This window comes from Elaeis guineensis, chromosome 11, assembly GCF_000442705.2.
Source record: "Elaeis guineensis isolate ETL-2024a chromosome 11, EG11, whole genome shotgun sequence".
Taxonomy (NCBI): Eukaryota; Viridiplantae; Streptophyta; class Magnoliopsida; order Arecales; family Arecaceae; genus Elaeis; species Elaeis guineensis.
This window is the reverse complement of record NC_026003.2, coordinates 120,330,681-120,353,348: the sequence shown is the minus strand read 5'-3', so window position 1 is coordinate 120,353,348 and position 22,668 is coordinate 120,330,681. Positions and strand designations below refer to the sequence as shown.

The window sequence follows — 22,668 nt, the reverse complement described above, 5'->3', positions numbered from 1 at the left end:
CCCACCATCCCGGTGGCACTCTCACTCACCCACCAACCCAGTTCTAGTTTTCGTGTCTCAACCCCACCGCTGCTACTACCGCTTCCCGTCTATATCATCAACAAACAATATCAGACACCACACACTACACACTACTCTCCTCCACTCGTCCCACATGGCCTCTTCATCCCATCTCTCCCTCCTCCTCCTCTTCCTCACCCTAAACCTAACCCTAGCGACGGTGGCGGAGGAAGGGAAATCCGTCACCACCGCTTCCCCCGAGAAGACTTACATCTTCCGGGTGGACCACCGCTCCAAGCCCTCCATCTTCCCCACCCACTCCCACTGGTACGCCTCCTCGGCTTTCGCCGGCGGTGGCGACCCCCTCCCCCTCCTCCACGTCTATGACACCGTCTTCCACGGCTTCTCCGCCTCCCTTCACCCAGACCGCGCCGCCGAGCTAGCCCGCCACCCCGCCGTCCTCGCCGTCTTCGAGGACCGCCTCCGCCGCCTCCACACCACCCGCTCCCCTCAGTTCCTTGGCCTCCGCACCCAGGTCGGCCTCTGGTCCGACTCCGACTACGGCTCCGATGTCATCGTCGGCGTCCTCGACACCGGCATCTGGCCCGAGCACCGGAGCTTCTCCGACCGCAATCTTGGCCCCGTCCCCTCCCGCTGGAGCGGCGCCTGCGAGACCGGCCCCGGCTTCCCCGCCTCCCTCTGCAACCGCAAGCTTATCGGCGCCCGCTATTTCTCCCAAGGCCACGACTTCAACGCCGCCGTCGGCGGTTCCGGCATCAACGACACCATCGAGTTCCGCTCCCCTCGCGACGCCGACGGCCATGGCACCCACACCGCCTCCACTGCGGCCGGCCGCCACGCCTTCCGCGCCAGCATGGCTGGCTACGCCGCCGGCATCGCCAAGGGCGTCGCCCCGAAGGCCCGCATCGCCGCCTACAAGGTCTGCTGGAAGGGCGCCGGCTGCCTCGACTCCGACATCCTCGCCGGCTTCGACCGCGCCGTCGCCGACGGCGTCGACGTCATCTCCGTCTCCATCGGCAGCGGCGACGGCGTTGCCGCCCCCTACTACCTCGACCCCATCGCCGTTGGATCCTTTGGCGCCGTCTCTAAAGGGGTTTTCGTCTCCTCCTCCGCCGGCAACGACGGCCCCAGCCCCATGTCCGTCACCAACCTCGCTCCCTGGCTCATCACCGTCGGCGCCGGCACTATCGACCGGAGCTTCCCTGCTGAGATCGTCCTCGGCGACGGACGCCGCCTCGCGGGGGTCTCCCTCTACTCCGGCAAACCCCTCGCGGGCGCGATGCTCCCCCTGGTGTACCCGGGCCAGTCCGGCGGCCTCTCCGCCTCCCTCTGCATGGAGAACTCTCTGGATCCTAAGCTGGTGAAGGGCAAGATCGTGATCTGCGACCGCGGCAGCAGCCCCCGCGTGGCCAAGGGGATGGTCGTCAAGGATGCCGGCGGCGCCGCGATGATCCTCGCCAACGGTAACTCGAACAGCGAGGGTCTGGTCGCCGACGCCCACGTGCTGCCCGCCTGCGCCGTCGGCTCCGACGAGGGCGACGCCATCAAGGCCTACGTCTCCTCCACCGCCAGCCCCACGGCCACGATGGCCTTCGAGGGGACGATGGTCGGCGTCAAGCCCGCCCCGGTGGTGGCCTCCTTCTCCGGCCGCGGGCCCAACGGCCTCTGCCCGGAGTTCCTGAAGCCGGACCTCATCGCCCCGGGGGTTAACATCCTCGCCGCCTGGACCGACGCCGTGGGGCCGACGGGGCTGGACTCCGATGGCCGGAAGACGGAGTTCAACATCCTCTCCGGGACCTCGATGGCGTGCCCCCACGTAAGCGGCGCGGCGGCGCTCCTCAAATCGGCAAACCCGGCGTGGAGCCCGGCGGCGATCCGGTCGGCGATGATGACCACGGCGAGCCTCGTCGACAACCGGCAACAGCCGATCACCGACGAGTCGACCGGCGGGGCCGCGACGCCGCTGGACTTCGGGGCCGGGCACCTGAACCTGGACCGGGCCATGGACCCCGGTCTTGTGTACGACCTCGGGGACCAGGACTACGTGACCTTCCTCTGCGCCCTGGGGTACGGGCCGAATGCGATCCAGGTGATCACTCACACGCCGGCGAGCTGCCCGGTGAAGAGGCCGGCGGCGGAGAACCTGAACTACCCGTCGATCTCGGTGGCGTTCGACGGGGCTGGCGGCGGCGCCCAGAGCAAGACGATACTGCGAACGGTGACGAACGTGGGGGCGAATGCGGAGGCAGTGTACAAAGCGAAGGTGGAGGTAGTGGGGAAGGGAGCGGCAGTGACGGTGAGACCGGAAAAGCTGGCGTTCACGGCGGGAGTGAAGAAACGGAGCTTCGCTGTGACGGCGACGGCGACTGGAGAAGGGAACGGACCGGACGGAGGGGTGGGGTACGGGTACCTGACGTGGTCGGATGGGACGCACGAGGTCCGGAGCCCTATCGTGGTCTCGCGGATCCAGCCCTTATAGGGAGGTAATGCGGTCGGTTGGTGGGGAAACCGGCCGGGTTGGACATTAAACCGTATCAGGCCCGGCCCGGCTGGGGCTGGCCCAGGTCATGTCTCGAAGAAAGCGGGAAAGGGTGCGAGAAAGGGAGCCGGGAAAGGTGAGAAAATAAAAGGGGGGATGTTGCGAAGAAAAGATAGAGTGGGGTATGGTGTAAATTATTAAAGGTTGTGTCCTTTTCTCCTTGCTCACGTGGTGGGCCGAGGGCTACGCCTAAAGGTGGATAAGGGCCGTTTGCTTGTTATAGTGTCACTGGGTATGTGCTCTCGCACTACCGAGTTTTGATGTTTTAATTCTAGTGTGTGATATTTATCTTCTGTGAGCTGGCAAATGAGTTTGGTTTGACATGTGTTTTCCTTTATGCACAGCCCACTGCTTCTGGGTTGGATTACCGTTCTTTGGTTCGATTCATTGTTAGTTTGGACGTTGGAGTCGGTATTCTGTGGAGATAGGAGCATGGAACAGACTAAGCCTTGCTTAATGATTCTGAACTGGCAGTCTTGAGGATTTCGTTATATGCAATCCCAATGAAACATTCTACTAAAGAATGCAAATGCTTGTTCTTTGACATCAAGTTGTAAGATTGTCAACTTTTACACTGGAATATCACGTGATAATATCATAACATATTGAAATTACACAAAATATTCATGGGTAGAACAATGACCCCACCACCAATATCCAATGTGCCTTGTAACAATTTAAGCTCAGTCATTTTGTATGTATATGGTAGCAGGTGTCATCGTTCCTTGTACATGATAAGATACTCAATCACTTGCTACCCTTTGCCCACTTTCTCTGATGCTGATATCAATCATCAATTTTAGACCCCACCCCTTTTTTCTTGTTCTTTCATGAGAGAACTCAAATTTGACCATAAGATCATCATTTCAAGTTTAGAAGTATTCCAATGCCAAATTATAACTTGGACCACTCTTTGGGATACAGCCATAAGATAGCAGGGCAAGTCTAATGAAGCCACCTGCACAAAATGCTTGAGGGAGTTCAGGGCTGATTGTCACTCTTGGTCTTGCTTTGTGGTGTGGCATATTTTATTTTAAAATATCAACCAGACGGTATATCAGGTCATTCTATTTGGATATAAAATAATTTTAATAATTAGAGTAAATTATCAAAAATTTTTTGATGTTTATATTTATTATATTTGCATCCAACAATTTATAAAATATATATTTTTATTTAATTAATTAAATTAATGATGTTAGTGAAACCTCTTACTCTTTTTTTTTTTTATATATACTCTTAGACATTTATTATGTCACTTGAGATTATTTTAGTTATTTCTGATTTTTTTTTCTTAATGTGATATTTGAATCTTATTTAAAATTAACAGTTTGGCTAACATTCTATTATATTATTGGTTAAACTATTGGATAAAATAAATCCCAGAAGGACAAGCATAAGTTTTTGGAATTATGAGATATAAATATAATTTATTCTTAATCTCAAAAGAGATTTTATAATTTACTCAAACGATTAAATACAATCTGACATGAATGCTCTATGCTAGCTGGCATAGCTTTCTTTATTCTTATTCCTTTATGGTACTACCGAAAAATATTTAAAAGACTGTACTCGTGATATTTTTTCTCGAACACGTAATGGCGATCACAAGTCTGAGAATTTGCTGTCTACTACATCCAGGTCAGAAGTAAAAATTAATTTGTAACATACCTAACTGTACCCTACTCCAAAGTGCAATAACAAGCCTCAGGTTCAAAGAATATCTGCTTTCCAAGTTCCAAGTATAATTCTTGCATGAGTTCTTACAAAAGTTACCACTATGTCATCAGTCATATTAGCCTCTGCATAAATTTGCACTGGTAACCGACAGATAAGACACACGTGGGAGACCTTGGAGACAAAAGAGCGAGAAAACATGCCATAGAAAATAAAATCAGCAGACACTCCCTCTTTTTCATGTGTTTCTTGACAACTACTTTTTTTTCTGTTCTTTTCTCAGCCAAACTTTTTCATTTTATCTTTGGACTCTTTTGTGGAGAGCGTAGACTACTGAACATTTAACGATCAACTGGGATTTTAATTGCATGTAGTAAGAGAAAAGCTAGATCTCATTATCCAAATTTCTTCTTTTTTTTTTTTAAACATGATTAAAATGCTATCTTCCCCATTCCAATATAGGACCTCACTCCCAGCACGTGCCAAGAGAAGGGCATCACCCGACAAACTACGGTTGCTTAAGTTATCCGTAGGCAAGATCGCAGCTAGATTTGGATCGTGGGTCCAACAATTGACCCCAAATACCACTAACGACACAAACGATGGGCCAACTCCTTTATCTCTAGCACTTAAATTCCATGTGAAAGGGAGTGGAGCTTAATGATATGACCAATAAGATTTGGGTCCTCAGTCCAAATCCAGCCTCAGCATGGCCGATAGCCCTTGGCGTCGTTTTCCCCTGAAATACGTGGACTGTCCCAAGAAGTCTTGTGGACCGTGACCCCCATACAACGTCGCAGCCCTGGAAACATTTATTATTATTTGTGAGCGGGACGGGCAACGGCTAACTACCGAATGTCTGTTTGCTAAGACCGCTGCGAGGCCTTGCTGGATTGTCCGATGAAGGGAATGGGCGCGTCCCCATCCACCCGTTGCTAACATGCAGAGCATTAACTCTTTTTTGACTTGATCTCTCCTGCTCTCATGAATATTCTTTCATTGTCGATATTTCAGCCATCCCGATGGATCTCAGTATTGATTTATCGTGAGCAATGTGAGTAGAATCATTATTTTAGTTTTTTAATCTTTTGAATAATTTATTTTTTTCTTGAAGAGAAATTTTTTCTATTTTTATTTGACTTAATTGATATTTATTCTAAATATTTTTCAGCTGATAACTTGATATTCATTGGCAGAAGCAAGATAATTTATAGAGTCTTGGCACATTAATCATAAAGTCAATACTGAAATCAATGTTCGGGGATACCATCGACTCCAAGATATGAATCGAAATGGATGAGTTGGTGAAAATATTAATATTCAAACTAATAAAGAAGTCCACTATTCAACTAGTAATTCAATGAGTTGTTTCATGTTGCTATTACTATGAAATATTGACAATGACTGCGATAGCATTTCATGCCATTGGCATGTCTAATATTATCCGCATGGATTTTGCAATAAGAGAAATATATTAAAATTTATTTTTAAATTCTAGTTTTATTAAAATTCAAATTTATATCAAATTAAATTGAGCCTTGGGCTCAATATATTTGATTTTATTTTTTTAGTTGAAGTGGGACTGTGATATTTTTTTTTGGGATATGTTAATATTTTTATCTTTTGGTGGGAGAGAGAGTGTGGTTTTATTAAAAGAGAAAAAAAATTTATATAAGCAGATTTGGAAGTGTTTTGGTGAGACATCTCTGTGAAAGGGAGTGGAATCATTGTTTTAGCTATTTTTCTTTTGAGTAATTTATTTCTCTCTCCAAAATTTTTCTTCCACAATTTTTGCCTGATTTAATTGACATTTGTTCTTGATCCTAGACCAATACATTTGATTTACAATGAATAGCATTCTATTCTATAAGATGAATAATAGGAGGCAACTAAACAAGAGCCCCGTATCTATAATTCTCGTATGATGAAAATGAATCATGATTGCTTCTGTTTTTCTATATATTTCCTCAATTCACATGATCCTGGTATCATTTCTGCAAGAACCATAACTCTTGCCCTTTGCCGATATTTGGTTGAGATAATAAAAGAGAAGATGGATGGGATTGAAATGATAGAAAGCCTTAATCCACTATTTGATTTAAAAATTTTAGAAATGATGAATTATTCATCTATCTTGACCCATCAATTTGTATCCTCCTAACTGGAAAGATACAAGGAAGAATTAATGAAGCATGTGAAAACTATGGTTCTATGTCAACAAAATTATTTTTAATTAATTTTTTAATAGAACCCTAATACTTCTTCTATTTTTCTATTTATATTCACTATTTTTAATTAAATAATTTATATAAAACTACTTAACAATTTAAAAATTATAAATTAGTTAGTTATTTATATAATTAATACTATAAATCAATTAATTTAAAAAATATTTATTTATTTTAATTAAATTAAAATTAAATATTTATATTTTATATAATTATAAATTACAAAAATTATAAATTTGTGTATTCTCTTATTTTTTTTTGAATTTATAAATATTATAAATTGATGATAATAATAATAATATTTTATTATCAAATAATAATTTAATAAAAATATCACATAAATATTATCCATCATTCTTTTTATTTCTTCTATATCAAATATAGAAAGAACTTATTTTTATCCATCTTCCCATATTTCATTAAACACATCAAAAGATCGGTGAAAGATCCCTCTTTCTCCCTCATCCATCCATTCTCTTTTATTTATTTTATTTTAATCCATCAAATAAAAGATTAATTCTCGTCTCTACCATCCTCTCTCAACGTGCCTCGCCACTGGTACTCTTTTTTGCTAGCCAGCACCACATGAATGGTGGTGATGGTGCGGTGAGCCGTCAAGCTGGTGCAGACAACTCAAAGCTTGATTGAATAATTAGCTTAGCCCATCAATTTATAATATTTTTTTTAAAAAAAAGAGAAGATAAAAATCGGCATTTTGCAGACACACCTTGCAGTAATGATACTCGGTGTGAATCGAGGAAGCGGACGGGGAAAGCTGAAGCAACGATGATTCATTTTAATCATTGCTGTGGCCCCTTTGTCTGCTCATCTCCTCCCTCGCAACCACCATCATCTCTCTCACTCTACGCCTCGCCACTTACTACCTTTTTTTCTTTTTTTTTTTTGGCCCGCCAACACCACATGAATACTGGTGATAATGCGGTGGGTCGTCAAGCTGGCGCAGGACAACTCAAAAGATTGATTGAGTAATTAGCTCAGCCCATTAATTTATAATTAAAAAAAAAAGAGAGAAAAAAAATTGATATATATGTAAATTCTTTAGACATCATATTTTGAATGCAAAAAAAAAAATCTATGATAAGTCTATTAACATATATAGAACAGACGACGATTGACGCGCACAAAGGACCGCACCTCCTCCTCTCTCTCCCACCTCCCGTCGTGTGGTGATTGGATGGTTATGTGATGTTCATCTAAACTGTTCAAATATCTTTAGAATTTATCCATTTCTATTTTTTTTAGTATTACGCATGATGATTGAATCTGCCACGTCGTCGTGCATGCAGAAAATAAAAATAAATAAATTTTAAGAATATTTGAACAGTTTAAAACATTGCATAATCACTCAATCATCGTATGCGGTAATTAGATCATGCACGGGAGATAGGGAGAATAAAAAAAGAAAAAAGAGGGTGGGGCTCTGTGCGCGCCAATCACTGCCGATTCGAATATGGGGGATGGGAGTGCACAGGGGATGGGAGTCCTCTGTGCACGCCAACCACCGCCCCTTCACATATGTGAATGGGCTTACCGTAGATATGCAAACGGACTTACTGAAGACTTTTCCAATGCAAATTATATATCTTATCTATTTTAATTTTTTTTGCTCTCATCTCTTATTTTATATACGAATAAATTTGTCTGTCGTAGACTTTTACAATGTAAATTATATATCTTATCTACTTTAATTTCCTCTGCTCTCGTCTCTCATTTTATTTAGTTGCCGAAACCATTAAACCACGGAGCCCCAAGAATTGCTTCTCCCGTCTCCCGCCCTTCTCAACTTTCTTAGCTACACCATCGCCTGGACCCTCAATACCATCGAAGTCCTTTACCACCAACACCATCGGCACTGCTCTCTCTCTCTCTCCGTCACACACACAAGAATGACTGACCGTAGGGGAGGTGGCGCGTCATCCTCCACTTTTTGGCAATTAAGGAAAGGGGAATAAGTTATAAACACCACGGATTTATTGGTCGGGCCAAATTCAAAGTTAAGGCTCTTCGTGCTTGAGTTGGGCTGGGATGGGCCAAATTCAAAGTTAAGGCTCTTCGTGCTTGAGTTGGGCTGGGATGGCGGCCATCAGGCACTTTCGGGCCATCATAGTTTGCCTTGACACTCAGAGCATCATCGAAGAGTGGCCTATTCTGCGATCGCTCTATCTGGCAAGCAGGATATAGAAATGTCACCAGGACACCACAAGCAAGGGGCAAAGCAAAGATGCTGACAAGGCCTATTGAGCTTGAGCTCCACCTAGGCTACCGGAAGGGGGAGTAAGATTGTAGTATGTGGCAGTCAAATATCACAAGAAAGAGTTGCACAGTTGTCATGAAACTGTCATTGAAGATCTCGTTAACAGTACATTGACAACCGTCGTGCTAGCTGATGGTGAAAGGAGAAATAATAAAGTTAAACAACAGCCTATGTAACTTTTCTCTGGAAAAAAAAAAATGCTGCATCGCCCTTGCACTTTCCAGCTCAGCATAAAGTTACCCATATATTCTTCTTTTTTTTCATGAAATCCAGGATAGGCGATTGATCCAAACATAATCGCATGGTTACCATTTTCTGTTCGAACACATCCAAGAATACTTTCTCCACTACCTACAATCAGACGACAACAAATCAACTACCTTAAAAATGAAGTTTGACCTCAGCAGCTGACGAAAACAAACAAAATTTTAAGAAATTGGACCAATTACCAAATGAGATGGAGAGATGCTGCCCTGCCTTTTTATTTTAAAATAAATACAGCAAATATTTCCAGGCAATTAAATTATAAGGAACCCAAATCCTCTCAATATGTTAGAATAATTATAAGGAATGTACAGATACATGATTCCACATTCCACTAGATGACATTGCCTTGATAAACCAATAAAAAAAAAAAAAAAAAAAAGAGGAGGAGGAGAAAACACCAATAAGAAACAAAAATACCTAACACTTTTCCCGGCAATTAAATTTCATAAACTACGTATAACCAGAATTATTCAATTTACCTTTTCTGAGGCCACTCCGACATGGTTAATTGGCCGATTCATCCTCACCGGACCAATCCTGTAAATAAGAACCCTTCTGATCACCCAAAGCACCTCCCACGGCCAAAGAACCTTAAAATTATAAAGAAAACGCATAACGAATCCATTAGCCTGAGAGAATGCTATTGCCAAGGTGTGACTTGTTTGTAGCCCAAGCTACAATGTTCCCACCCAGAGTCTGGTTCCTTGCGCTTCAGTGTCATCTGGGAACTAGCAAGTTGCGAGGCAGTCCTAGTCTGCTCTTCTATCAAACCAGGGTGTCCTTGCATAAAATGCCTATAACCCCCTCGTTCCCAATTCCCGCTGTCCATAAATGTCATGCCGGAATTCAAATCCAAACTAGATGGCGAAGAACCAACCCCGTTCAAACTCGCAGGTGCACCAACCACACTCACAAGAAAAGAGGGGATGGCCGAGTGTGCACCACTCGGTCCAGCCGAGCCAAGCAGCATCTGTGGTAAAACAGCGGCCCCTCCGGAATCTACCATGTACGGGATGCCCTCGAGTCCATCATACGGTCCTGAAGGGTAAGGCATGGCAGGAACAGTGGCATGCCCATTATACCCATAAGCAGGTGGCCGCATGTGAGCATAAGGCAGCACCTGTCGGGCAGAGACAGCAGGCTCTAAACTTGGTCTTGGTCCATTCCCCAAAAATGACTGCCGAGTTTGGTTCCCATAATCCTTCTTTTCCACAGCCATCCTCGATCCCATAATTGTAACAACAGGATCATCAAGTCTGGAGATTCCAGACATGCCTGAGGCTTTGGAAGATGACTTGTTCGGGTTATGAGAACTGCCAATGTCAAATAAAGATGGGTTGTCATTTAAGTCAAAATCTCTCATTGAAGGATGCCTCGAGGATGACGAAGCAGTGGACAGGCACCGATCTCCATTCTGGTGATGAAGCTTCCAAAATGATGATAGATGCGGTGGCGTATCCTCATCTCCAAGGCGATTAAGATCCAGCTTCAGCCTCTCTGCTCTTCTTGAGCTAACCTCAATAGAAGATTCCCCATAAGAAAAGCCAAGGGACTGAGGTAGCTGTTTTACAGATGTTTGATCATCAGCCACATTATCCTCACTCTCGGCCACATTCAAGTCTATTTCAAGGATGCTTGCTTTATTTCTCGGACCTAAATATGTCTTCTCAGCATCTGGAGTTTTTCGAGGAGAGGCTGGGCGAAAAGCACTCCTGACAACAGAACCCTTCCAACCCAGTTCACCTTCAAAGCAAAGTGGGCTAACTGGCAATGCTGGAGCTCCTTTTGAAACAGCAACACTAGCTTTAGGTACAGACAGGTTAACTTGAGTGTTATGCATGGAGTTAATTGAGTGATCATCCTCATTGCAGACATCTTCATTCAGATCAAAGTCCCATACATTCTTGTCAATCTTACAGTCTGTTTCTTGAGCAGCTGGTGTCAGCTCAGGTTTGAAAACGTGCTCATGTCTCTCAGTATCAATGCCGTGTTGTGCTGGAATTCTTGGAATTTCATCCTTGGGCGAAGAGGCACCATGAGAAAGATCTTTCCTGGATGGCAACTCATTCCCATTTAGTTCTTCCATCACTGGCTGATCCTGCTTGCCTTCTACCAAATCAGGGCTACAAGTTTCCACTCTCCCCCATGAATCATCATTATCAGGCGAAGAGCTACAGAATGGTTCTCTGTAGTCAACAACTTCACGTTCCACTTCAAGAGCAACTTGCCGTGCGACTTCCAACGCATCAATCTCCCCACATTCAAGTTCCATTCCTGACCTCCTGTCCATCTCACCGATAACCTTCATGCTTACTGTTTTCAAAGAACTACTAGGGATCACAAGGTTCAATCCCTCGCTTACCTTCAACTTCCCCTCACCGCAATGCTCTTTAATGCTGCTATCACTTTCCACATCTTCTTTCATTCGGACAGAATTCTCATGACCATCTGTTTTACTTAGGTTGCAGACACTGCTGAGCAAATCTTGAGAACCCTTGGCAACATAAGCAACACAATTGAGCTCCTTTGTGGTGCTTATTAGATACTTTGGCAACCCGCAATCAGCACCCTTATTCGTTGGCTGAGGCTCTGCATTCTTGGATATACAACTTTTGCTCTCCCTCGAAGCAAAATTGTATGATACAGTGGACTCCATCTTCTGTGCAGATAAAGACAGAGATACACTAGAAGACGGTGAAGCATTACAACTTTCTTTTTGACTAGCTTTGCATAGGTCACCTTCTGTTATATTCACCTCTACCTCCACCTTCATGTCTTTTGCACTATCAACATCGTTTAATTCTGAAGCTTCAGACTCTTTATCGGCATCCTTTCCCCTCCCACCAGTGGAACTACATAAGTGAGCAGAAGCCATTTCCACTACTGGGACAGAAGACTCTTCGGTAATAGCAAAGTTTTCCTGACAAGAATTTGATACATGAGAGGAGCCCAGTGAATTAATCTCTTCTTCATTTGCATTTGCATTTGCTGAATTTGGAGACTCAGTTGGCAAAGTGTGATTTGGTGTAGAAATTTTTACATCACTGTTTGAATCCAATTGGGGACTGTCAGAGCATTTTGTGGAATTTGAGTGGTGAGACTCAGTCCCAGCAAAGTCTACCCAGCAAGTCCCCTCCTGAGGCATTACATTGTGTGAAGAAATGTCAACTGGATGCAGTGAATGTACAACCTCAACTGTGTTTGCATCAGCTGAAGGCTTGTACTGGTTATCTTGCGATGTCCCACCAGTCTCCGTATCCTGGTTACTAACATTGTCAACCCTTCTATTGTTCCATTTATCAAGTAAATTCCTCACCCTTTCCTTTATGCTAGGGTTTTCTTGATCTAGCAGTTGTTCAGCAGTGACCCAAATTCCATAAGCAGTTGACTTTTCCTTGTCAAGTGGAAGCCTCTCAAGGGATTCAAGTAGTGAATTTATTACTTCTTCCATGGTACTGCTACTAACATCATTACTGCACTTCAAAGCTTCTTGAAGCCACTGATTGAGAAAGAAGAGTCCATTTAAGTCAATAAAATGTTTAAGACAATCCTTGTTTTCTGTAGCTGCTAAGGTGCTTGCAACAGTTGACCACTGTCTTGCAGTATCGCCTGCATTATTCATAACAAAATCTTTCTGCCTTTCCATCACTGAAATCAGCTCTTCAACTCGTGCAAGAGTTGAAAGGCCATTCTTCATCTCGGTAAGGGTAAAGAAATCTTCTAGTGTCATATTGCTTCACCCAAGAAGATTACAAACTTCAATTATGTCATCCATGCAACATGCTAATATTAAAGCATCCAACCTTGAAACAGGTGAGGAGAAAATGGTAGAAACTTCAGACCAAGTATATGTGGCTTTCTTCTCTGCAGTGAACGTAAATCGATTAGTTGGCCAATTATATAAGTTATCATCATAATTATCTTCAACAAATAACGCATGTTGATGAAGTATTAATTTCAAAATGCAAATCCTTAAAAAATAATACAGTAACTCATGCAGTGATTCTCCTAGAAGCCGGACACTTCAAGTGAAAAATGAATTTTAGGGATGTCTAACATCCTTGCATGTAAAATCTTCATCAAGCAAGCCATATGTTTCAAAAAGAAAGCGACTATTATAGGAGTTAACTTTCTAAAATGAACACAACCTCTTAAACCCTCATCTGTCGCATTTTCTGGAAACTATGTTAAATTTAAAAAAATAAGCAGAAGAATGTTCATAAGGGATACACTTCAAAAGATGACAGTTCTCTAAGAACATGAACTCTCTAGGACACGTGTCCACTCACCACCACAGACACTTCACTTCTACTGGACCAGACACAAAGATCACAATCTTCCTTTGCATAATGACTATTAGTTATTAGAGACTTAATAGTTGTTACAAGTACATATTATTGACAATTGCTTTACTTGCATTAGTAACACATGTAAACCTAGAAGGATACTTCATGCACTATTTTAAACAAGTGCAAAATATATGCTAAGAGTAAGAAAAAGTAATAAAGAAGTTGCAGACTATCAGTACAAACAACTGTGATCTCCACAGGTCATACTTCAATGAAACACCATCCCAAGTAACAACACCATGTTGAGGGCCCCACTAGCATCCCATATTGAGAAATTCAATTTATCATAATCACGGCCATTGACATTTGTAGAACTCAGCACTCGAAGAATACCTTTCTTTTCTAAATATCGACTAAAATATTACAAGTTGATAAAGAGGAGCTAATGAATGATGAGTTTCCAAATTTCCAGCAACTGGTGTACATGCTGGATCGGTCTAAGATTTAAGTTGACGCGGATGGCAAAAATGTAAAGATGGGCAGCAAAGCATGCATGGTCGGTCTCCCAGTTTCCTTAAAGATCCTAGTTTGATAGAATCAATTTCAGGAAAGAAGCACTAGAGCGTACATGTCAAGATCCATCTACAGCATTGGTGCCAATCTGCCAGATCCAGGATTTTAGTGCTGCTTTTTTTTTCCCTTTTTTTTTTTTTGTTGTTAATGGCGGTGGTGTTTTTTTTTGGGTTTTTTGTTTTTGGGGGGGGAGGGGGATTCTAGAAGGGAGATGCAAGCAACTTAAGAGAGAGAGAGAGAGAGAAGATATTATTCCCATATTCATATTTCAGAATATTGCACATATATGAGTGAGTTAAAAAGCACAAATATGAATAAAATTTCAGAAAAAAAAATAAAACTAATCAAAAATATAAACTATAAGAATCAAGAAAATAGAAAGACGTAGGTTTTTCGTCCTTACTCTTCCTATTCTTTGATGAAAAAGGAGATAAAAGAAGGGCATCATTTTTTCCAAAAATTATCATAAAAGATCAAACTTAGATTTGAATAGTTGTGCAATGGGTGCAAGTTTAGTTTCTTCTTTGCCCAAACTCAACTTAGATTTGAATTATGTAAAGAAAAGAGTTCCATTTTCTGAATATTGTGGGTGCAATGGTTGGGTTTGACTTTCCTGTAAACCACTACATATAATCCTAGCCATCCATGTATAATTGTTTCTAGATAGGATTAGATGAAAATACCTCCTTATTGTTTAAAGAAGGCACTATAGCAACCCTCCTCTGAATTCCCAACTCATGGATTAGTAAAAAAGTAAAGCAACCCAAAACCACGAGCCACAAAGCAACATGACAACTAGTCCCATTGATTGTAGGGGCAGATTACAAAACCTATGCAAGTTTAATCCATGAAGTAACTGATAAGGAATGTCGTAACGATGTCAACACAATTGACCGCAAGTGGCAGTCTGCCAAATATGTGGTCAAACAGTAAGAGTATCTAACCAAATATTTATTTTTAATTTAAAAAAAAAAACTTGGGGGTGGCTGAGGTTGGAGTTGTGCATTACCCTCCCCACCCCCAACACACATAGTTGAAAACCAAAAAAAAAAAAGGGGGGCTTCTGCATGCATCTCTCTGGTTCTAACCCACGCCACATTGTAATCATACACTCAATTCTCTAACAATTATATTCATGCAGTGTCATCTAATAAGAGACAACAATATAGCTTGCAAGGTGCTAACGAATATGTTAGATTAGTATGGTTTCATACATGTATTTTAAAAATTTTTAAATTTAATTACAACGGAATAAAAAACTTAGATTAAAACTATTTTAATCTAGACATGCATAAGATCTAATCTATAAATCACCTATCATGGATCTATGAGCATGAAACATTCAGTCTGAAAAATCTGACTATTAGAAACATAAACATAAACAGAAGATCCGATCACCATATCTTTACACGGATCGATGATCTCCGCAGCTAATGATCGTGGTATACTCAGAGGTCCTCGATTAGCCACACATGCATCCGACCCCTACGAGAATCCACACGAGGCCCTCGAATCCGATCGGAGGCCTGCGTCTTCATCGGGATGCTAGCTCCCTTGCAGAAGATGCCTCTTGACGGTTGAAGATCTTTCTTCTTTTCTCTAAGACTCTCTTGAAGAAGAAGAAGAATAAGAGGATGAAGAACAAGAAGACTCTCCTCTTTTCTTCCTGGAATCCACACGTAAGATCTCTACGCTAGAGATTGCTTAAGAGGAACTCTTCCTTTTATTTTTCCATGCTTAAGAGAAACCCTTTCTCTTTTGAATTTTCAGGTTGAAAAACTTCTCAAAACCTTCTCCAAAATCCACACCCAAGAGAGAACCTTTCTCTCCTTTTTTTTTTCCTCACGTTGAAACCTCTTGAGAACCCATGCCTAATCTAAAATATTTCAGATTTCTTCATGTTGAAAACTCCATCTTTTCACGCCCAACAGCCTCCCCTTTTATAGGCATTGGATAGGGTTTTAGTTAGGAGTTTGGGGGGCGTCCAACTCTTCGGCGCCTCCACCTTTTATGGCATGATGAGAACTTGGGGCGTGTCCTCCTTTTGCATGGATTTCTTCATGCTAATAAGAAGAGCGTGGGAGGCTTTTTTTAGGCATAAAATATCTCACTCAAAGATCAAGAAAGCGTGGAATTTGGGGCGGCCTCAAACAAAGATGTGGCGTGGCTTATGTGGGGCGCTAGGGAGAGGATAGAGTCTTAGTCAAATTGGGCTCTTATTTGGTGCCTCATTCAAACCCTAATCAATCCTAATCTAATTAGGAGTTGATTAGACCCAAAGAGAATGAAATCCTAATCTAATTAGAAACCCAAACTCTCTTAATTAAATCATAATCTAATTAGAAATTAGATGGCACCCAAATCCTAATCTAATTAGAAATTGGTCTCCCTTGCAATTAGATTATCTCATAACTCAATTAGGCTTGATCTAATGAAATCCAAACCAATCTAAATTGAATACAATTCAATTAGACTTGATTTCAGCCTCATTGCTCAATCAAATTGAACAAATTAATAATCCAATTGCTAATTAATCCTCCTACAACTCACTAACATTTAGTAAATTTGACAATTGCAACAAATGCATTAAATCAATCATCAATTATATTGATAATTAAATTCTTCTGTGATTCATAATCATAGATCAACCATTTGATCGGATAAAAACTTCTTTTGTATGTAACCCCATATGTTCTATTCTGTCTGATAGTGACATATACTATGATCCCTATCACAATATCATCAAAACTCTTTTCGATGGGTTGGAACGATTCCAACTCTACCCATCAAGGATCATCGATCATCAAAATGATACTTGACGAGTCTCACAATCTACCAATGATACCTAATAATATATAGTGGCAGCTCAGCAAAATAAAATATTAAACCTCTAGGTGCAGTTACCGTGTGATTTGGTCCTTCTATCGTGATTCCCAACAAGACGGAGATCATGGATAACTCGTCAAACCTCATCGCTTGTCATATATAATATTTAATCGACTCGAGTTCATAAGTAAAATCCTATGAAAATCCTTTTCCATCATTCACTCTGCCATGGCCATAATTTTCTGAACTCAGTCTTATGAATAACATAGGACTACTCCTTATTTATCAAGATCGATAGATCCTACTTAGGTGCGTATCCTACTCCTACAACGAACCTATTGCAGCCAATATATACCTCAAGGATCCATATGGCTAGAAGACCAAGTTATGGTGCAGTCAAACTACAGCAGCCCCATTGTGAGTGACCGAGGCACCGCAGGTCTAAGGACTACTCACACCACTGCAACATCGAATATGTCACTGACGAGTTGATAGACATCCATATGACTACTCGTATTGATCACGCTCGATATTATTATTCTCTAACAATCACCTGCACTCTCGTTCCAGTATCCTCACACTATAGACTCGAGCCTCATCTATCCAAAGAAAAGTGATTTGTGCACTAATCTCATCGGATCAATCACCGTCCTCGTGATAATCCAACGATCGGGAGTATTTAGAAATTAATCATCAATGACACATGTCTCAAATTCTCAACTCTTGAAAATATGTGTCATCATCTTATTAATTTCTTAAACAATTCATGGACACATGACTCTACATGAATGAAAAATTAATCTTATTTATTTTATTCAATTACAAAACTATACTATTAGAAAGATTACATGTGTCGGCCAACTTGACTTCTAGGACATACATCTAACAAAATAAACATATATATGTCAAAACTATTCATTTAGACATAGCACCCAAACTTGACTTTTAACTTGGTGTGCCTTGTGTGATATTATTCACAGACATGTGTGCCCTTTCTTTTCATGATTTGATACATTAGCACTTTCCATCAATATTATCATTTGTATACATACCTACATGTATGTGGGCATATGTACTTCCATAAGCATGCATATGTGTACATCAGATATTTGTATGGATAGATCCACCAGATTCCTACTAGTAACTAAGCTTACACAGAATGCACAATCAGCTGTCCCAAAATTTCCAACCATGGTCTATCTCACACAATACATGCCATAACCTAAAACTATTTCGATGATCCTAGTAACTGAATTAATTTACCTAGGGCATCACACATTCATCACAATCCTTTTGCTTGTGCAGCTGATACCTACTGCTTCCTCTCCACTCTCTAATCATGCATAATTTGTAGACCCATGCATTATCAAAACCAACCACAATTCAATAATTATTTTACAATTTATTTCTTCATGATTCATAAATGGATACATATAGAATGCAACAACTAAATGTAGTTACGCATTTTATTAATGTCACTGAAATATTAAGACACCAGTTTGGTGTCCCAGTCTTCTTAAAATTCATGAGGTTTGCCATGCCACTCATATATGAATCTGCTCCATCACCTAATGCTAAAGAAAGGAGCTAAACATTAGAAAGCCAGATGTACAGTATTGCCGTAGTCAGAGAGTACAAGAACCTTTCTAATACCCAATTTAATTTTTTGACAGTCACTGATCCACTAGTCGTAATCTCTGTTTTCCCATTTTTCCCCTCCAATTTGTTCTCCTTGAATCATGTCTGTCTTGCTTCAGTTTTGAAAACAATGTGATAAGCAATAGTTATCAATATGGTTTAACTCTGTCCATGTTGGGGCATGAGGATGCATTACTAAATGGATAATACAAGAACAAAAAACAAATGCCTGATGAACAGGAAAAAACATGAAAATTTTCAAAGAAACAATCCTAAAGAGTAAGAAAATGAAAAAATAATAAAAAAAGGGATGTGTTAATTACAACTAAAAATAATGTTAAAAAGACACATTGAAATAGAAACAGAGTAAACTCGGAAAGGATGCATTGCAACAGGAAGGGGTCAGAGGGGGAAATCCAGAATGTTAATAAAGGAACAAAGTCGATGCAACCATATAAACAACAAACAATCAACCCAGGCCAAAAAACATGAAAATTGTTGGCTTAATTTGGTGAAATATTGCAAACAAAGAAAGAAAATAAGAAAGATCAAGTTTCTGTTCTCCATTATGTTTCATCATCATCAATCACTTCTAAGTAACCAGGAATAGAATACAAGTACATAACAGAAGAACTGTTTGGAGAGTCAGCACACCCTATAACATTGGTCAACATCAACACAGTACCTTGACCAGATAACAATCACCACAGGCGAACTTTTCAGCATTCTCTAATGTTTCAATATCATTTCACAACATGTTAGTAAAACAGAACGAAGAGCCAATAAAGCTGTAATCTTGACATATGTAGGCGTAATCTTATCTAGTTCATACACATAATTTAGCTAGTACTTTTTTTCACTAAAACATCGCTATTTTACAGAGTGGGGGAAGAGACAATTGGTGCCCCTAATTCAACCAAAACTTAAAACAGGTCTATCGGCAATATATTTTGTCGTCAAAAAATTAAGGGGGGGAAGAAAAAGATTCACCAAACACAATCATACATATCATAAAGAATAAAACTATGGTACTAGATTTTGGAGAGGAATTACAGTATTAGATTCAAAATTCAAAATCAAGAATGTCGTGCGAACTCATCTTCAATTGGTGCCCCTAATTCAACCAAAACTTAAAACAGGTCTATCGGCAATATATTTTGTCGTCAAAAAATTAAGGGGGGGAAGAAAAAGATTAACCAAACACAATCATACATATCATAAAGAATAAAACTATGGTACTAGATTTTGGAGAGGAATTACAGTATTAGATTCAAAATTCAAAATCAAGAATGTCGTGCGAACTCATCTTCAACGACATCCATAAAGAAACACACCTAACCATGATATTACGATCGAACCCTAACTCGAAACACTAATAAATCGCAAGAAAAACTCCAAATCAGCGCACCGAACTTCATCAAATCAAAAGGGAATTTAGAATTTTATATTAAAAAAAAAAACTTCCCGGTGATAAATTCGGAAAAAAGAAATTCAGAAACCATAAAATTAATCAAAAATTGAATGAGAACAGAAAAAAAGAATCAAGATTTATGTCACGTTATGCAAACTCCAAACTCCTACCCCATCCCCACCTCCTACACCCAGAAGCAAACAACAGATAAAGAAATTCAAAACCAAAAAATAACGACAAAAAAAAAAAAAAAAGAAGCCACGGTCTTCCAAGGAACGATAACAAGTGACGCAGGCAAAGCAAAACCAGAAGAAATTTACAAAGAAAAACAAAAGAAATACATGAGACAGATTGCGGGGGCCGTGGAACTACCGGAGCTTAGCAGAAACCCTAAACCGCTGAGGCGAAGGAGCGGCCTCTTTTTCTCTCGCCCATCGTTGGCCGTCACACGTTCTTCTCCATCGTTAGCTATCCAAAGAAAACCTCCTGCGGCCCTTCTCTCCCTCTCTTTCTAAGCCCCCCTTCTCTCGTTATTCCGTTTTAGTTTTTAATTAATGTGAATATATTCGACGGACAGGCACGTGCGAGCAGCGTGAGGGGGAGAGAGGTGACGTGGCGTGGGGGCGGAGGGGCGACCGGTGGACGAGGACCGTGAAAGCGACGGCGGCCGCAGCGGGCGGTGGGGACTGCCGGTCCCTCTTTGGGGACGCGGGGGCTCTAACTGGCGCTTTCACGGAAAGGGCACTATGCGGATACGATTCCCAACACGGGACAGCAAGCTGCCTTTGTAACGATTGAATTAAAGACACGTATCCCCTCCTGGAGGTTGGTTTTGTGGGATAGCTGTTTGCAGTTGGCCGTTTGGTATTCTGCCGTTGACCAGAACCACTGATTCGCTCAGTTGGGACATGCCTTTTTGGCCCTTTGTTTTCAGTCGCACCAGATGCAACCTGTTCTCTGTGTGCGAGCAGGTGAGACTGGTAATTATCCCATGTGTCTTGGAAACTGCATTTCTCATTCAATTTGGATTCGAGTGTCATTGGTAATAAATGAAACGCAAACATTGTAAAGATATAGTCTTATAGACCCCAATTTTGGGATTGATCGCGCTTTTAGTCCCCAAACTTAGCTTGAATTTTAAATAAATTTTTAAATTTTAAAAAATTCAAATTTAGTTTCTATTTTTCTTTACTGTTTTAATATCATCTGTACTGTCGTGAAATTTTCTATCCAATAACATTCCGTCATTAAACATCGCATTATCATTCATGCATCATATAAAAATAATTATAAAATTTATTGAGATCAAAAAATAATTTATAATACGTAGATGATGATGTAAAATATGGATGATCATATAATACTTAATAATTAATTATTTTTAGATAAAAAAATTATATCATTAATATATTACAATATTATTCATGCACCTCATCATCAAAAAAATCTTCATTTGATATGTCACCATATCATCCACATCACATCCTCATCATGTAATCATCTATTCTGCCACGTAATCACATGTTAATGCCAGCATGAAGTTTTGATGAAATAAAAAATGATCAAATTAGGAGAAGTAATATATTAAAGTAATAAAAAAATTTAAAATTGAGTATTTTGAAATTTAGAAACTTATTAGAAATCTAATCTAATTTTGGAGCATCAAAAACATAATTTATTATAATTTTTAATCTTTAATCTTTTTGTTAAAAGATATTTTATGGATGTGATATTTTACAGATGGGTGCTCCTTTTAGCCCTTACATTGTCATGTATCAGTTCATATCCTTTAGTCATCTGAAAGAATTATATGTAAAAGATGCACCTGTGTACAAATTAAGGATGTTATAAAGTAGTTTTGCACAAGAAAGTATGAAACCCTACGTGAGCCGTTGTTGATGGCTCATTTTATTTCTATTTTGTTTTTTTCATAAAATTATTTCTATTTTGTTTAAGAATGCGAGCGAGACCTTCACTATTTTGATCATTTGAAATTTTTAGACATGCAGGATCCAAGAATGAAGCCATTAACTAAGCAGAAGAATTCTAACTACATGAATAACTCATGTTTAAAATTTTAATATGCACAATCTATGGATCAAAGCTAGAACTTCTAATGGCTAGGCAGAAGAGCTTCGCCCATTGGAATAAGCCTTAATTTATAGTCCTCCTGCAATCATGCAATTTGGGCAGGACCAAACCAAAGTTACACTTGATGCAACTTGAGCTTGTCTTCAAATATAATATTGCCTAATTGACTCAGCCGCAAGTTGGTGAACATCAACCTAGCTAGTTTAAATTTGGATTAGGCTTAGAGTGGGCTTTGGCTGAAAGCTTAAACCTAATCCAACCAGAACATGCTTTCCTTTTAATTGAATTCCTCCTGAATTTGACCCTTTTTTATCCTCATCAATCTTTATCAAAAGTAAGCTTACATAGTCCAATATCAAATAAATCTAGAGTAATTCTTTGTGCACCGTATACAGTACAATACTATTATACCGTCCAACAACATTGGGTCACGTAACGCATTCAGATGGGATGGACATTTAATGTTGCTCAGCTTTTTTCTTTCTCCAATTTTTCAGTGACGGAAATATCCTTTATGACTTTTTCATACCTTATATAATTTTCTGTGAATATATCTGTTTAAGAAGTCATATGACTTTTTGTGACTTCTTATGAATATATATGACTTCCTGTGAATATTCACAAGAAATCATATATGTTCACAGGAAATAATATATGATTTTTTGTGAATATATATGACTTTCTGTAAATATATATGACTTCTTGTAAGTATTTATGACTTTCTATGAACACACATATGACTTCTTATGAGTATTTATGATTTCCTATGAAAACACACACACACACACACACACACACACATATATATATATATATATATATATATATATATA

The 22,668-nt window shown here is 40.4% G+C and overlaps 2 protein-coding genes across 3 annotated transcripts; one reads left to right on the top strand and one right to left on the bottom strand.

Moving 5' to 3' along the window:
- Window positions 1–2,881, top strand: LOC105053756 (subtilisin-like protease SBT1.6). The gene has a single exon (XM_010935027.4). It carries the CDS (start codon window positions 155–157, stop codon window positions 2,498–2,500), a length of 2,346 nt encoding a protein of 781 aa, XP_010933329.1. The 5' UTR covers window positions 1–154; the 3' UTR covers window positions 2,501–2,881.
- Window positions 2,882–8,766: 5,885 nt separating this feature from the next.
- On the bottom strand, window positions 8,767–20,287 carry LOC105053757 (uncharacterized). 2 transcript variants are annotated; one of them, XR_002165682.3, is made up of 3 exons: window positions 20,117–20,287; window positions 9,487–12,871; window positions 8,767–9,091 (listed from the first exon to the last, which is right to left on the bottom strand). XR_002165682.3 is itself a non-coding variant. In XM_010935028.4 (2 exons), the coding sequence occupies exon 2, from the start codon at window positions 12,735–12,737 to the stop codon at window positions 9,648–9,650; it is 3,090 nt and encodes a 1,029-aa protein (XP_010933330.1). In that variant the 5' UTR covers window positions 12,738–12,871; window positions 20,117–20,287; the 3' UTR covers window positions 9,199–9,647. The 2 variants fall into 2 exon arrangements, 1 of the variants encoding a protein (XP_010933330.1); XM_010935028.4 differs by lacking the exon at window positions 8,767–9,091 and having other exon boundaries at window positions 9,199–12,871.
- Window positions 20,288–22,668: the final 2,381 nt, after the last annotated feature.

What these genes read in the sequence shown, in the direction of transcription:
- LOC105053757 (XM_010935028.4), bottom strand. Translation starts at nt 12,737, where the DNA reads ATGACACTAGAAGATTTCTTTACCCTTACCGAGATGAAGAATGGCCTT.
- LOC105053756 (XM_010935027.4), top strand. Translation starts at nt 155, where the DNA reads ATGGCCTCTTCATCCCATCTCTCCCTCCTCCTCCTCTTCCTCACCCTA.